This window comes from Aythya marila (assembly GCF_965140915.1).
Source record: "Aythya marila genome assembly, chromosome: 20".
Taxonomy (NCBI): Eukaryota; Metazoa; Chordata; class Aves; order Anseriformes; family Anatidae; genus Aythya; species Aythya marila.
Genome location: NC_139061.1, coordinates 687,613 through 705,004, shown reverse-complemented (window position 1 = coordinate 705,004; position 17,392 = coordinate 687,613). Strand labels below are relative to the sequence as shown.

At 44.5% G+C, this 17,392-nt stretch overlaps 1 protein-coding gene across 7 annotated transcripts in view; it reads left to right on the top strand.

Annotated features, from left to right (window-relative positions):
• TSPOAP1 (TSPO associated protein 1) overlaps positions 1 to 17,392 on the top strand; it is a 69,658-nt gene that overhangs the window by 30,913 nt on the left and 21,353 nt on the right. For 6 of the 7 annotated variants that reach the window (XM_082776528.1, XM_082776525.1, XM_082776524.1 and 3 more), the window contains exons 12-20: positions 4,320 to 4,503; positions 4,870 to 5,090; positions 7,538 to 7,647; positions 9,182 to 9,291; positions 10,682 to 11,497; positions 12,025 to 12,176; positions 12,976 to 13,566; positions 16,109 to 16,411; positions 16,729 to 16,908. In XM_082776528.1, the coding sequence (XP_082632654.1) occupies positions 4,320 to 4,503; positions 4,870 to 5,090; positions 7,538 to 7,647; positions 9,182 to 9,291; positions 10,682 to 11,497; positions 12,025 to 12,176; positions 12,976 to 13,566; positions 16,109 to 16,411; positions 16,729 to 16,908 (2,667 nt within the window). The remainder of the gene's footprint in view (positions 1 to 4,319; positions 4,504 to 4,869; positions 5,091 to 7,537; positions 7,648 to 9,181; positions 9,292 to 10,681; positions 11,498 to 12,024; positions 12,177 to 12,975; positions 13,567 to 16,108; positions 16,412 to 16,728; positions 16,909 to 17,392) is intronic. The other variant, XM_082776527.1, reaches the window with a different exon arrangement.

Sequence of the window (17,392 nt, the reverse complement as noted above, 5' to 3'; positions counted from 1 at the left end):
GTCATTGAAAGCTAGTTTAATGTGGAGCAACAGTTGTTTAAACAACTGAACTATAATCATAGTCCTTCCAGAATATCAGTGTAGGGGCTAGATATGGGGTTGGGATTACTTAACACCTCATATTGTCATTTTAGATGTGTTTGGATTGCTTTTTGATGTAATATTAATGGAGAATGGGTGTGGTCCATTCCTCTTTTGGAAGAGTTCAGTCAGGTGGTTGTCCTAAGTGGAGTCTTCCTCTTTGGAGATGTTCAAAACCCAAGGAGACTGGGTTGTCAGCAGCCTACTTTAGCTGACTCTGCTTTGAGCTGAGGGGATTGGACTAAATGATCTCCAGAGCTGCTTTCCATCTTCAACTACTGTGTAGCTCTGTAATAGGGAAGTGATGGGGATAAGTAGAGGTATGGGGTCATTTCTGTGTGAGGAAATGCTATGCACAGAATGACCAACTCTGCTTAGAAAGAAAACCTTGGGGGGTATGGTCACGGTGACGAAGGAATTTAGTAGTTTTTCTGATGTGCATGGGACAAAGTGTCAAATGCCTTTTGTACTTCATTGATACCAAAGGCAACAGCCTGCTTTCAAGTATCCAGTGCAGAAATTTGTAGGGAAATGCAGTAAACCTGGCTCAAATTGGCTTGTTTTCCCTGACTTAGGAGCAGGGTGCATGACTGAGCGGTCTGTCTGCTGCTTGAAATTGTGTCAAAGCCACATTCTGAACTGGGCTTTGATTCCCAGCACTCCTTGGTCTCAGACCTGGGGAGTCTGTGCACAAACAATCCATTGTGTGGTAGGTAGGGATGGTTGCAATGTGCTGGGAAAAGAAAGCTTGAAATTTAGCACTTAAACTCATTTGTTCAGATCTTACTGTGATTTGGAGGCCCTCAAAATGTGCATGGCTACCTTGTTCATGCAATTGGTATTGGGGATTTGGCTTTTGTTCAGCAAGCAGACGATTGCATAGAGGTGGGGATCTCTGTATGGGACAAGATGGACACAAAGTTGGTGAGAAACAAATCTCATTCAAACTGAGGGTTGGGTTATCTTTGCAGGTTGTTAATTTTTGGCTAGTGTAACTGCTGATTTGGTTTTATATCTCTTTTTGCTTTTCTCCTTGCTACCAGAGTACTTTGGATTGCATGCAGGTACTACAATAATCCTGTCAAGCAGGACATTCTTCTCCTCTGTCCTGGCTTTGACAGTTGCTTGATATTTCTGTTTTAACTATACTCTGGAAAAGATTGCAAGAGTGTCACCTTTAAGAAATAAATATAATTAAAGAAGCTGCCACTAGGAGTTTGATAGAGCAGCTGCTTTTCTGTTTAAATGCTTTGCTTTCTCAACCAATTAGAATTTTGAGCTTTTATTGGACTTTTCCATATCTTTCAAATTTGTCCAACTGTGCACCTTCTCCATACATCACATACAAGGTCCTTGTCTTTGACCTTGTATGTCAACACAAGACAAGGTCTTTGGGCAACTACTTGCAGTCCAAGAGGAAGGCATTTCCTTCAAAACCAAAAGCAATGGCAACAACATTGCAAGCGAAAGAGTCATAAAGAATAATACCTGCTGGCTTTGTAATTGGTTGGAAGACAGGAAGCAGAGATTGTGAATAGTAATTTTTACAGAAGAGGTAGTAATTAGTGAAGTATTATAGTCTGGGAGCTGTGCTGGTTGGCGTATTGACAAAAGATTTGGAATAAGGGTTTCTACTGAAGTGATGGAGTTTGTACCTGACAGAGAACAGATTTTGGCAGTCACCTTCAAATCTGACTGCAAAAATCAGTGAGAAGGTCTCGTGGGTAGTGGGGAGATCAATGACAGCACTGATTGGGCAAAGGTATGCCCATGGAGGAGACGCAGCCGTTACCAAAAATGGCAAAAATGGCATGGGCTCTCAGTTACCAGTTGTGACAGGAAAGGCAGATTTTGAAGCATCTCTTTTATAAATAAAATGTCATCTCTCTTCATAGTACTGGTCTTAAAGGCAAATACAGTGTTGGGAACTTTTAGAAAGGGAATTATTTTCTTTTCCGAAGAAAGCCTGAGGACATCAGGGTATGCCCACTTTCTGTAGAAGTAGCACCCACATCTATGTGGAGTTACAGATGTTCCTTTAATCCCAATGTTAAGTTTGGAGTTAGTCCTGCTTTGAGCAAGAGGTTGGACTGCAAACCTCCAGAGTCCTCTTACACCTAAATCATGATTCTCTGATCCCCAAAACAGGTAGCAGAAGATATGGAGAAAGGTAGCAAAGGATGTCTGGATGGGGGAACATCCTTTGCAGGAGGAGAATTGTAACAAAGCAGCCAAAGAGAGTATCTAAGAGGACAGGGCTGAGCTGGTAGTGGTTAGGTCTAGCTCAGTGAGGGAAATTGTTTCCTGAAATTGGTGGTCAGTTCCTGAATTGGTCAACGTGATCCCTCCAAGCACTGCTCCCTGCTCTTGCAGCCTTTTCTGGTAATCCCACTATTCAGTCTCAGGTTGGTGTGTGGCTCATCTTTCTTCCCCTTTTGGGATAAGCATAGATGCATAGACACAAAAGACTTCTGTCTCTTCTGTGTCTGGGGCTTGGTTCTTGCTCGTTCTCTGCAGCTCTTGACCTTGTCCATGGGTTCCTCTTCCTTATCCCGCAGCTTCCTAGCACTGCCCTGGAAACATGCTGCTTGCCTAGCTACATGCGAACCTCTGTGAGTAGCCTGCTAAGAGGCATTTACATGTATTGTGTTGCGGAGGAATCCTGTACAACATGACCTCAGTGACAGGGGGTTGACTGAGCAAGCAGAGAATTGCAGACGCTTCTGAAAGTTGCTTGTGGCGTGTAATAATCTCTTTCATTACAGGGACAGTTACTCCTTGCCACACTTCAGACTTCACCAGGCTTCACTTGAAGACTGAGAATTCCTAGCTACTTGACAGGAAACAAATTATAAAACTGACAAGTTTAAAACACGTGTTTTATTCTAAAATAAAAATGAATGTACACTTGGAAATTGGTAAGGAGTGGGACAGAAAGATTTTGCAGTACTCTGAGACCAGAAAGAAAGATTTATCCAGGTCAAAACTGTTACTTTTAGAGCTTCTTAGAAACAGACTTTCTGTCTCCTAGAGCATTTCAAAAGCATGATTTAATTTTTGAGTTGGAAGGAGAAAAAGACATTTCAAAAACGTTTCATAGAATGAAAAATTTTGAAGAGATTGATTGAGCAAATGTCACCTCGCACAGAGCCTGTGCCTCAGCCAGATGCACTGATGCCAAATGAAATATCTTCTGCGTGATCTCAGTTGAAGAATTTGTGATGAGAAATTTGCATCTAGCACCAATACTGTGTGTCTTCTTATTACTTGAAGGGCATGAGCAAGGTCTACACAGGAAAACTGTCTAGGAAGCCACACTAAGCTACTACATGGTGGCAAGAGAGAGGAGAGAGAAAGGAGCAGTTGTGCTCTCCTGGGAATATGCCTGCAGCTAGGGAGGGTGTGGGGATGTGTAAGGACAGCCAAGACTTGGCAATATTTTGGAATGGGAAGATACAGAGATGGTAGAAAGAAAACACTATAAAAAAGATAAAAATGCTTACCTAGCAGTGTAGTCTTAAGCTGAAGGAATGAGTATTTCTCATACTTTGCACAGTATTTCCCCAATGTTCCCCTGCATATCATCCCGTTGCGATGCAGCTTTCTTGTACTCAGCATGCATTTTCATGGAGCAAGTCATCCCTATAGGACCTGGTGGCAAACCCTGTGGGCTGCCGGCATCACGCCAACATTCTGCAGCACGGGCCACGGTGATAGTGCTCTGTGCCCTTCCTAGTGTCTGGAAGTCATGCCCAGAACAGCTTGTGGGGAGGCCGTGGTAAGGTTGTGGGAGCTTCCTGGAGCTTCTGGGGTGATGGAGGAAATAGAGCACTGGGAGAGCAATTCCTTTTGCAGACATGATATTAATGCCCTAAGAAACGTGCAAAGCTATCTCAGCCTTTTTCTTTCCAAAACTTACTTATCTTTGACTCATCACATCCTTTCTTGTGCAAGTCTTGGATAGGACATTAATGTTCAAACTCAACATTTCAGGGATAATTCCTAATTGATCTTGTAGTCAGTCTCCTAATAGATAAGGAGTCTCAGGTTTTCGAAGACACTCTAGGTGCAGAGCTTCCAATTGCTATTGACCATTCCTGGGCAGGGCATACAGTTAGGTCTTTGCAGTCTGAGACCCACTCAGTTTCTGAAGAGTTGTAGCAAAGACAAATGCTATTTGGAGCCTCAGTGATGATTTTAATGTAGGTTTGTGCCTCATCTTGTGTCTCTCCTGTCAGGCCCGGGTGAAAGATCTAGAAGACCAGTGCCGCAATCAAACAGAGCAGTTCAGCCTCCTGTCTCAGGAACTCAAACAATTCCGACTTCAAACAGGAAAAATTGACCTTCTCACCTCTACACTGGTGACTTCTGAGCTTCCTCTTGCACTGTGCAGCTCTAGCCCACAGCTCCACTGGGAGAAAGGTAATTGCTGGAGATGCCTGGCCTGTGGTTGTTTTGATAAATGTGTCATTATTTGTGTAAGTGGAAAGGTGTAAAGAAAATAATGCAAATGTGTTTTGGGGATCTCGGTCTGTATCAGCTTCTGGGATCTCAGTCTGTATCTCTCTTTCTCTCGTAAATAACCAAAATTCATTTTGTAGTCACGGAGACAACTTGGTGCTTCTCTGACCAAATAGAGTGCAGGGTGCCCAGTCTGTTGCACGGTTAAATGAATTGCACTTACTGAGACATGAGCTGCTCTAAAGGGTGTTTGCTCACTGTGATACTCACTTTTGATCTTGTATTCTGACTGCGGCTAAAAGTAATGGATAGGTTATTTTATTGCAGATTCAACTGGTCCTGCATTGCTTACTCATCAAAGCACAAAGAAGGTTCACAATGAAGAGACTGATGAGTTGGAGTCATCACAGCGGGTTCCTGATGCTGCTGTTGGCTCCCCAGTTTCTGCTACTGGTTCTCAGAAACAAGCCAAAAAAGTTGAATCTCAGTCGAGCTCTTCAAAATCAGAATCCATGCAGAACAGTCCAAAATCCTGCCCAACTCCAGAGGTCAGTATGGGAGTCCCCTCTCGGACCTGTCCTTTCTAAGCCAAGAAATGCATTGCAGAGAGCCCTGTATTTCCTGATGTTGCATTTGTTCCCTCTGGCTGACTGAAGAAAACTGTAGCAAAATGAGAAAACCCGTAGGAAGGTCTTGGATGCCCATGTCTGCAGTGCTCATTTGTGCATATTACTGCAGTTTAGGAAGGAATCAACTGACTAGACAGAGTACTGTGGGCTTGGAGAAGGAGGCAAGTGGGGAGGTCATATGGTAAGAAGTGTGGGGAAGCTCTGGTTAAGCCTCAGCCATGGTTGCAAGCATAAAGTTTACAGACTTACTTTCAGCATGCTGAGGGACTATGCCCAAACTATTTTTGTCCCTAAGCTGTAAATGAGGGACTCAAGCTTCTTTGCTTGTTCTCTTAGGAGTACTAGTTTTACTTGTTCTAATACACCATGATACATAATACACCAAGATGCTGAGTTTGTGCTAGCAAAGGGGTGAAGTTAATAGGCTTTGCCTATTTGTGTCACCAAGATACCATAGATGGCGGTTTCTTCTCTTCCCCAGGAGCTCTTATGTAGTATTACAGGGTTCATTTAAGCAGTCTTTCATACTCACTGATACGACAATTTAGGGTAAGCTAGTGTTGTGAGTGGGGCTGGGTGTGATGGTGTAGGAGGCAGCTCTTGGTCTCTTGGTTCACTGATGTTTACTGAACGGCTAAAACTTTGGAGGCTACATGGAGTGCCACATTATACATGTGGAGGATGTTAAAGTCTTGAGCTACAGAGCCCATTAAGTTGGTGTGCCAAGCAGTGCCCACCACTGTGTAAGGTCTGAGAAGTTGTCATCTTTAGTAATAAAGTGATGGTCACACCTAGAAAGGAACATATATCTGACTACTATCAGTTCTGTGGTGGGAGAAATTACTATTGTTCAGTGTAATTACTGTTCAATGTCTCCCAAAACATCTTCATAGACAAGTTCAGGAAGTGCAGCCTAGATGAGTGGACAGTGAAGCGGATTAACAATTGGCTGGATGGCAGAGCTCAGAGGGTTGCACTCAGTGGTGCAGTCTAGTTGGAGACCTGTAGCTAGTGGTGTCCCCCAGGGGTCAGTACTGGGTCCAGTGCTGTTCAACTTGCCCATCAGCAAGTTCCTTTGTCCTGGATAAAGGAACGGAGGGCACCCTCAGCAGGTTTGCAGATTACACAAAGCTGGGAGGAGTGGCTGATACCCCAGAGGGCTGTGCTGCCATTCAGAGGGACCTCAACAGGCTGGAGGGCTGGGCCAAGAGGAACCTCATGAAGTTCAATGAGGGCATGTGCAGGGCCCTGCACCTAGGGAGGAATAACCCCAAGCACCAGCACAGGCTGGGGGCTGACCTGCTGGAGAGCAGCTCTGCAGAGAGGGACCTGGGAGTCCTGGTGGACAGCAGGCTGACTGGGAGGCAGTAATGTGCCCTTGTGGCCAAGAAGGCTGAGGGGATGCTGGGCTGCATTCAGAAGCGTGTTGCCAGCAGGTCAAGGGAGGTGATCCTGTCCTTCTGCTCAGCCCTGGTGAGGCCACACGTGGAGTGTTGTGCTCAGTTCTGGGCTCCCCAGTACTGGAGGGACGTAGAAGTACCAGAGCTCAGAGGAGGGCTATGAAGGTGATTAGAGGACTGGAGCATCTGTCATACAAGGACAGGCTGAGAGAACTGGGTCTGTTTAGCATGGAGAAGAGGAGACTGAGGGGAGACCTCATCAATGTGTATAAATATCTGAGGGGAGGGTGTCAAGAGGATGGAGCAGGTCTCTTTTCAATTGTGCCCAGTGACAGGACGAGAGGCAACGGGCACAAACTGAAGCACAGGAGGTTCTGGCTCTATATGAGGGGGCACATCTTTACTGGGAGGGTGACAGAGCACTGGGACAGGTTGCCCAGGGAGACTGTGGAGTCTCCTTCTCTGGAGACATTCAAAACCCACCTGGATGCCATTACCATTTGTATTTCATACAGGGTCACAGAGATAGGAGGAAGTGAATTTACTGCATTGGAGATATGTACAGTGGAAGGGACTTCCAGAATTTCAAGTCTAATTTCCTACTCATAGTGGGACTGCCCACCAACACTGGCTCAGTGAGGCCATGGCTTTACCTAGCTGAGGCTTCAGCAATGGGAGATCCACCAGCTCTGTGGAAACCTCTCCCAAGGTTGCATCACCTGCCTGGGCAAGGAGTTTTTGCAATGTTTTGCAACCATTGAAACTGCAGCTTGGAGCTGTCATTCTTAGTACTACCTTTTCACCCTAAAAATCATTCTTCTAGACCAATCCTTAGCCCAAACTGGCCAAACTCACCACATACATCTGCTTAGAGGACTTGTTCACTACAGTTGGTACCTTTTGAGTATTCCTTCATTCTGATTTTGACCATATCTAATCCTTCATCTTTAATGTTTTTTTTTTTAGGTGGACACAGCGAGTGAAATGGAAGAACTGGATGTTGACAGCATCTCTCTAATGCCAGAGACAGGTAGCCAAGGCCCTGCAAAGCTCCAGGTCTTCCTGGCTCGATACAGGTAACGTGTCACCTCATTAAGGTTAGACAGGTTATCTCACACTTGCCTAGTTTACCCTGATCTATGACATGAACCACTGTTAAGGATAGCTGTCAGGTTCAACCATGTACCTGACTCATCTGTTGGACTTTTTTTTGGTGACTTGCATTTCTTCCACATGCAAAGCCTGTGCATTCAGCATAACAAAAATATAGCAAGCTCGTTAGCTATTCAGCAAGCAGCACTGGTTGAAATTTTTCTTTTGAAAATGATTTTGGATGGAAAATTGAGTTCTGAATTGACCCATTCCTTGGTCTGATTTTTAGAGAATTGTGTAGCCTTCTCCAAGAAAATCTTATTCCAACAATTAAGAAAACTTCAGCACAGAATTCCTGAATTGAGTTTTGGCTGAAATCTTTATGGTTGTTACTAAAAACAATGTAATACTGAAGAAGGAAAGAATAACACCAGATTTTCCAGTTCATTTTTGCTGTCCATTGAGTTGCTATGGTCAAAGCCAAGTCCCTCGTTTCAGTTCCAAGAATGTTGGCATATGATTCAGCTTTTAGACTGTGGACTGGAAGGAGAAGAACTGAGATGATTCTACACTTGTTAGGAGTAGATCAAATATGACCTGTGTGTTCATGTCCTAGTCCTGTGCCCATAAGGTCTTGCTCAGCTCAGAAAGGATAGCATTGCTACAGCATGCTGGAAACCATTATAATGACTGAAGAGCAGAAATTGGCAGTAGATTCTTACAAGTTTCTTTATGAGGCTTTTTCCTCTACTAGGCTCTCTGATCGGCTTGTGGGTAGGTAACTTAGAACTATCTGGAGCCCAAATACTATCACCAATGCATTTATTTAACAATTTAATGTACTTTTGGACTGCCATTTAAAATGTGGAGTTACAGCACTGGGAGTTGGTTCTTGACAACTTGGATCCTAAGGACTGGGTAATTACGAAGGCTAGAAACCTTTTTTTCATTCATATATAACATTCTGCACAAATCAGCTCATTCTTAGGGTTTGAAACATGGGAATTTTGAGATTCTTTGCTGTGCTTATCCCCGACAGTTGTATGGCTGGTAAAGCATGCTTTACATGTTTGAGGAGCTTTGATTCGAAGCAGTTATGTGCATGAAATGTAGAGAACTGTACATAAGAGTTAAGAGTGCAGGTGAATCTAAGGATGTCTAATTCAAAAATGCAGAATCCTAAAACTTATTCAGTTGATATCATCTGGAGAACAGCAGGCACTCAGGTAAATCAAATCTTTTTAAAACACTTTCTTGAGTCACTCTGATCTGTTACTTCAGAAGTCAAAAGACATCTCTTCTGCCACTCAACAAAGCACTCCTAGCTGCTATTTGAACATGGAGCAATATAATGTTGGTTATATAGAAAAGCATAAGCTGGAGGCTTGACCTTTGTGGAATTTGCTGCTTACAAAAGGTGGGTGCAGCTAAAATGTAAGCTGTTCTAACAGCATAGCTTGAAGGTGTTGCTATGAAAGTTGCTGTATGAAGTAAGGTTTTGTTTTGTGACTATTTCAGCTACAATCCATTTGATGGACCTAATGAAAATCCAGAGGCAGAACTTCCACTGACCGCTGGAGAGTATATTTACATCTATGGAGACATGGATGAAGATGGCTTCTTTGAAGGTGTGTTCTAGTGGCAGTGGAATGTGACTGAACTGCTGTGGAGATTTGATCCCATAAAAAAAAATAAATTAGTGAATCTTAAAAGCTCAAGATAAATGTTTCCTGTCCAAAGCCAGTTTGCTAGTGGGAAGAGCAGGTTCTGTTGGAAAAGAGTTTATTTGCATCATGATTAACGTCTAAAATGTGAAATCCTGGTCTGGTGAATTCAGTGAGAGTTTTGCCATTACTTTCCATGGAGAGGACCAAGTTTAACCTATGGGTGCCTTCTGCAGGTGGTCTCTTATCCTCTTTCCAGTGTCTGCCTACTGAGCCAGGGACCACAGGCAGTTGATAGTCTTGATCACCTCTTGCTCTTTTGGGCATAGTAAGGTGTAAGCTAAGCAGTCTAAACCACAGTCTTTATACTGTTTAGTGTTATACAGTGTGCTTCTCTTTTGGCACCTTTGAAACCATGGTTCTTGTTGACTAATGGGTGGATGGAATTGAAACAAAGAATTCTGGACTGTAAATTGTAGTGAAATTTCTTTGTCGAGTTGACATACTTATGGGGATATAGGGACCTGATTTATTCAGGTGCTTTGCAAGAGCTGAGGCAAATGCATGCCATGTTGCACTGCTTACTCTTTGACTGTCTGTTTCTTTCTTTCTATTTCCAAGCTTCTCATGTATTTATTTATTTATTGTTTAAAGAATAAAAAGATTATTCTTTACTTTTTTTTTTTTTTTTTTTTTTGCTTTCCCTGCGTTCAGTTGATTTGCTGTAGGTAGAATTTGAAAGTAGGTTCAGTCCCTATACAGTGTTCATTTAATACTGATTTGATGGTTCTTGCACTTAGATGCTGTGGTATCAGTCATCCCCATGTGTCCTTTTGGGACATCTTTATTACAAAAGCTAGCATAGCAAAGGAGGGAACTAAAAAGAAGGCCAGAACTGAATACAGAACTGGATAAATGGAATTCCATGGGGAAGTACTGTGAAAACCAAAACTGTTTGGCCGGGAGAAGACATAAAATAGCTTGCATAGTTTGTGAAAAATAGAAAAAGACATTTAAGTTAGTAAAAAAAAGCTGTGAGGAAGAACAAGAGAATAATGAAGTAGGAAAAACCCTTAAGCTTAACCCTTAATTACAAAAAACACTCTGTGGTTAGTTGACTCTGAAGTGTGTAGTTATCTCACAGTGAGTTATCTCACTGTGGACATTGGGATGTAACAAGAGCAGCTGTAGGAAATGGAGCAAACTTGCCCAGGGATAACATCCCAGAGCTTTTTTCATTCCTGACTGCAGTGCAGTTATGACCTAGCATAGAAATTGTCACATTGTCTTCACAGATGAGTTGGAAGGTTGAATGGTAGGTGCAGTGGTAACAGGTTTCCTGTTTTTTGTTTAGGGGAGCTGATGGATGGCCGGCGAGGGCTGGTCCCCTCCAATTTTGTTGAGCGAATTTCAGATGATGACCTCATGACGTTTCTGCCTTCGGAGCTGAATGATCTCACCCATAGTTCATACCAAGAGAAAAGTTTTGTCAGTGCAAGCACCAGCAGTGGAGATAAGAGTGATTTCTCCATTGAAGAGAGTAGCATCAGTCCGTTGGTCAGTAGAGCAGAAGGAGACCAGGAGGAAGCTGTTAGTCACACAGCAGTGCCTTACCCAAGAAAACTGACTTTGATCAAGCAGCTTGCCAGAAGCATAGTTGTAGGCTGGGAACCACCACTTTTGCCGACTGGCTGCCCAGACATACAAAGCTACAATATCTATGTGGATGAAGAGCTACGTCAAAATGTGAAGAGTGGCTTTCAGACCAAAACAGTGATTGAAAAGCTGGATTTAAAGACGAAGGCTTACCGTGTGTCTGTGCAGAGCGTGACAGAGCAAGGCAGTTCTGATAAACTGCGATGCACTTTCTTTGTGGGGCAAGATATTTGTTTGGCACCAACTATGCTGAAAGTCAGAAGCGTCACTGCCACATCAGCAGAAGTCACATGGCTTCCCTGCAACAGCAATTATAACCATGCAGTGTATCTCAATGGGGAGGAATGTGACATAACAAAACCAGGGGTCTACTGGTATGCTTTCCGCAACCTGCAGCCAAGCACTCAGTATGTTGCCAAGCTGGAAGCCCGACCCTTGAAAACTCCTTGGGAAGAGGTCCCAGAGGGGCAGGAGCAGAACTCAGCTGTGATACACTTCACTACCCCACTAGCAGGTATCAGAGCAGTCATGCCCAATGCCACTGTGCAGGAAGTGCTTGGGGAAGAGAGTTCTGTCTGAACTTTGCTGTGAAACCTTGGAGTAAAGGGAAGCAAGGTTTATTAGGATCTGAGGTGTGAGATGCTGTACTGTTTTGTCTTAATGTTTTGTTCTTCTCTTATTTTAAGAATTTATTACTTCTGTTTTCATTTGCTCTGAGAAGACATCCCCTTTGCTGATTTGAGCAGCATGCCTCTTGGGACATGGACAATCTGTTTTGCTGTGACCTGCACTTACCTTGCTCTAAGGGTTGCTGCATCTTGGCCTCAGCTACATTTGCAAAGTTTTGTTTTCTGTGCATTAATGTTTTCACAGAACAAGAGCACCTTATTTGCTCTGGTTTTGTCTTGCGCTTCCCAAGGCTTGGGGTTCTGCAGTGATGAGTCTGGTGTGAGAGTTTTCTTTTTGATACAAACAGGGGTTTAATTTAGTGTTATGCTGTAGTGAGGTAAGCAAGACAAAAGTCTGTTTGTTTTCTCAAAGGTACGCCTGATGCTCCTCTGGATGTCCAGGTAGAAGCTGGTCCCTCACCAGGTATCCTAGTTATCAGCTGGTTACCTGTCACTATTGATGCCGAAGGATCTTCCAACGGAGTTCGAGTCACTGGTTACGCTGTGTACGCGGACGGACAGAAGGTATGGAGCTGATACTGTGCAAGGCTGATGTTTGTGCAGGTGGGTGGCTGGGGTCTGGTGCAGGGTCAACGGGGCAACCTCAGAGCTTCAAGACATCGAAAGCAGCCACTGACTGTACAAGTCAGGCATGTGATGAGTGTTAATGTCACTGTGGTGCTCCTGTGACCTGGGCAGGACTGAGAGGTACTTTGTGTATTCATGAGAAGTGGAGAAAAAGGATCATGCTCTAAAAAGGGAGGATTTTTTTTTTCTACTGGGAAGGGACTTTTCTGATTAATACTTCATTAGCATAGTGCACAGGGGCTAACTTTACTGCAGGTTGGTAACTTAGGGCAGATCCAGATTTGTGGGATCCCAAGTGGAGACCCAGTAACTGCAGAATGGTTAAATTGCTTTGTGGTGGCATCAGTAGGGAGTTTCATCATTCCTCATATGGGTGCTTAGCTTGTTAATTTTGATTCCAGTCTCTTCAGAACATAGTAACAGTTCCTTTCTGTGGACTGTCTTTCATGTATGTTTTTTATCCCAGCATTACGGTGTCTTCCTTTTACCATGTTTGTGGTGTGCCCACCTGAAACATGGGTGGGGAAGAGGCATAATGGTGCTGCCTCACCATGGTGCTGCCAATAAGCCCCAGGAAAGTTAATAACTCATCTTTGCCAGTGATGTTATACCCAAAAGCTGTGACTTTCTCTTTACTGTTAGGGGACACTTGTTAACTTTGGGTTCAGGAGCTACCATTCTCAGAAAGGCTGAACTGGGCACAATAAATAACTGCTTCATGGTTCTTTGCTTGCAGGCAATAGAAGTTACTTCTCCAACAGCTGGGAGCATTCTTGTGGACTTGTCCCAGCTTCAAATGTTCCAGGTGTGCCGGGAAGTTTCTGTGAGAACAATGTCTCTGTATGGAGAGTCAGTAGATTCAGTTCCAGCCCAGATTTCCTCAGTCTTGCTGAGAACATCTCGTCACTCTTCAAATTCAGATTCTGCTGTTTCTACTACTTTTACCTCTAGACTACCCTGCAGAGATCCTAGGGGCTCTCTGTCTGCACGCAGCCCACCCATGCACCAGACAGTGGCACTCCTGCTTCAACAAGTTTCCACTGATATCTCAGATGCCAAATTGACTGATCTTTCTTCCAGCCACGATGGCTCAGCACGATCTCTGCCAGAGAAAGCCTCCTCACCACTGCACCTCTACTCTCCCAGTACTTCGTTGGTGCACACCATAGACACTTTCCCAGAGGGATCAGGCGATGCACAAGACAAGAAATGTCTGACTGTGCCTCCTCAGCAAGCTGGCAGCACAGTGTTCCCTGGTGAGGGCACAGAGCCTGGCTCTTCAAAGGAAGCAGAATTGAAAAGCTCAGACAAACGGACAGAGGTGAAGGTAAGCTTAATGTCTCGTGCCTCATGTGCTAGGAAGGAGAATGAATCATTTTGGGGAATGGAATGACGTGCTGCTGTTTGTCTTTCTCCTGTTGTGATGCACTGTTTTGTTTGGGCCATCGTCCAGTGGTTGGCAAACCAGGAAACAGCATTGGCTGCTGTTGTGTACCTGCAAGAGCAGAAGAACCTCACTACTTGATTGCATGTGTGCAACCAGAGCATGAGTAGAGTTACGAAAGCAAGAACTCCTTGGGCTTGGATGGTGAAAAGGATGTTCCTACTGTTTTTCATGTCGGTGTTAGTCAGGCATTGCTGTTGTCTTTGACTTCCAAGAATCTTCTCCAATTGGGTGGACTTGTGCAAGGCAGACTAAGCCCTGTAGCAAGAAGGGGCACTGCCCAGTGATGTAGCTGTGTGTTGTGGTTTAACCCGGCCGGCAGCTAAACACCACACAGCCGTTCGCTCACCCTCCCCCCTCCCTCTCTGGGACAGGGGAGAGAAATGGAAAGTGAAGCCCCTGAGTTGAGATAAAGACAGTTTAATAAGACAGGAAAATAATAATAACAAAAATAATAATAACAACAACAATAATAATAATAATAATACAATGGTGATAATAGGAAAGTAATAAAAATATGTACAAACAAGTGGTGCACAATGCAATTGCTCACCACCCGCTGACCGATGCCCAGCCTAACCCCAAGCAGTCCGGCCCCCTCCCCCCAGCTAGCCACCCCTATGTATTGTTTAGCCTGACGTCAGATGCTATGGAATACCCCTTTGGCTAGTTTGGGTCACCTGTCCTGGGTCTGTCCCCTCCCAGCTCTTACTGCAACCCCAGCCTGCCTGTTGGCAGGACAGAGCGAAAGGCTGAGATGTCCTTGGCTTGGTATAAGCACTGCTCTGCAACAATTAAAACATCGGGGTGTTATCAGCACTCTTCTCATCCTAAGCCAAAACACAGCATTCCACCAGCTACTAGGAAGAAAATTAATTCTGTTCTAACTGAAACCAGTACACTGTGTCATAGAATCACAGAATGACTAGGGTTGGAAGGGACCTCTGAAGATCATCTAGTCTAACCCCTCTCCCAAGCAGGTTTACCTAGAGCACGTTGCACAAGATGGCATCCAGGTGGGTTTTGAATATCTCCAGAGAAAGAGACTCCACCACCTCTCTGGGCAATCTGTTCCAGCGCTCTGTCACCTCCCTCCCCCCACTCCAGTAAAGAAGTACCCTCTCAGAAGCCAGAGCTCCTGTGCTTCAGTTTGTGCCCGTTGCCTCTCATCCTGTCACTGGGCACAACTGAAAAGAGACCGGCTCCATCCTCTTGACACCCTCCCCTCAGATATTTATACACATTGATGAGGTCTCCCCTCAGTCTCCTCTTTTAGAGGCTAACAGACCCAGCTCTTTCAGCCTGTCCTTGTGCGACAGGTGCTCCAGTCCTCTCATCATCTTTGTAGCCCTCCTCTGAACTCACTCTGGTAGTTCTATGTCCCTCTGGTACTGGGATGCCCAGTACAAACTGTCTGTCTTCATGCAGCTGTCAACAAAAAGAAGCAGGGCAGAAGGAGTCTAGCTGTCAGATTAAATATGAGATCCAGACCTGCCTAGCTTTTGCCTAAACTCAGGGGGCATTTAGAAACTAGGTGCTGCAGTGTCTAAATCTCCTTTGGAGTCTGATCCTGTGAATATTTGCTAAGTGTGTCTGGTACATAAGGACAAAACTGTACTTCATTGCAAAATGCAGTGGAGATAGGCTACCTTTTTTAGATGAACAGTTAGCAAAGGAGATGGCTGATAAAGGCCTGCCTGATTTACCCTCCTTGTTCCTGTTTGTGCAGCTGTACTCTCTGTCTATATTCTTCACAGAATCCCATTTTCTTCACAGCACTTACCAGCTCCAGGAAGTGCTGGGATAGTGTCCTCATCTCCAGCTCAAGCTAACCTGCAAGCTAGTGCTCAGGATGTTCCTCTGGAACAGCGGAATGGGAAATGGCCTGGTTGTATGGGTTGGGCTCATCTTGTTCTTGCTGCTCTAAAACTATTTGTTGATATGCTTCTGTGGCCTGTATGTGACATATGAGGTGGCTGGACTTGCACAGGTGCAAAGCACAGTGCTGTAGTGGAAGGGCCCACCTTCAGGTAACTCTAAGGAGGAGTTTGTTCCAGTACAGGCCAGCCTTCTATGATACAAAATTGACTGCCAAAATCTTCATGCACCGAGGACACCGAACACATGGTATTTCAGACAGAGTAGTGGGGTTAAGGGTCCCCTTTTGGTTCACAAGTATTGGATGACATTTCCCCCAGGTTTCTTTTTGCTCCCTGCCAAGAAAGGGTTGGGTGGGGGGTGCAGCAGACTGGTGTCATTCACCTCAGAACTGCTGGCAAGCAGGCCAAGGTTGAACTTCTCAAATTGTCCTTGAGGGGTCCTTTGCAGAAGAGTAGAAATAGAGCATGCACTGGGGGGTGCGCAGGAAGGTCCTGCAGACGATGCTGTTATCCTGGTGATGCCTTTTTTTTGGTTTGTTTCCCAGATGGAACAATCTGTAACCAAAGCACCTGAGCTAGAGACCCCATCTAACAGTAGCCTGAAGATACATATGGAGACCTGCTGTACATGCTCTGTGGAAGAGCCACTAAAAAGTTCCAGTACTGAAAGAGAGAGAGAGACAAAGGAGAAGCACTTGAGCCCAGAGCCTGTGCCCGCCCCAGGCCAGGCTGACAGGACAGAGGGCACCTCCCGAGATGCAACCACAGGTGGGAGCAGCTGCCAGGAGTTCCTGAGGTTGTCCCCTGGCAAGGAGGTGATGAAAGAAATGTCCAGAGTGAAAAGAGAGGTTTGTTTTGTACCTTGGTCAAATTTCTGCCTATGGAGGGGGATATAGATTGTATTTGATATCTTTTTTTTTTCTTTTTTCTTTCTTTTACAGTCTTAAGCTGTACCATTCTTTGCATGTTATAAAGTGTCTGTCAGTTTTGTGTATTCATGCACGTTTGTGTGTGCACGTGCCAATTGCTGCACTGGGTGCTGTCCAATTTATTTCTTAACACACTTTAACTGCATGTGTATGAGAGAATAAAAGTAAAATACTACTTTATTGCTGAAATAGAGAGGATGCCTGAGAGGATTGAAATTGGTTTTGTTTTTCCACAGCAAGAAGAAAAACTGTCTGAAATAGGAAGACGACAGCTTACCCTTTTTGCTGAGCACAACCGTAGTTCGGACCTTTCAGATATTTTGGAAGAAGAGGAAGAAGATGAACTGTCCTCAGAAGCTCTGGAAGAGAAGAAATGGGATTCAAGAGAGCCCTTTTACAGGGAGAATGGAGAAAAGGTAACCTGTAGCAGAGTGATGCTTGTGGGGAGTGCCAGTGCAGCCATCCCATGTCATCAGCTCACAGGAGAAGGTGCTGGTCTGGTTCCAGCACTCTCAGTAGTGCTTGGCTAAGTTCCTGCATGCTCTGCTTTTACTCCCAGCATTGTCTTTAAGCTGCTAAAATACAAGTTCTTCATGAGAGGGGAGAGTGTTTATATGTAATAAATTTGTCCGTGGTTTAAGTAGTTGGAAGAACACACGATGTAATGTGAACTTCAGAGCCCAGGGTGAAAAATCAATTGTATTGACCAAGTTCTTAATGTAGATGGAAACAGTGAGCACGAAGGAGTCTGTAAAGTCCACCCATCTATAGATTCTGTAGCAATCCACCATCCCTCCAAAGGGAAAACGGTCATGTAATATTTTGGCCTTAGTCCTGCACACACTCCTGAACATGAATCATGTCGTGCAGATGATTTTGTTTAAACCTTGGTGTTCTCTG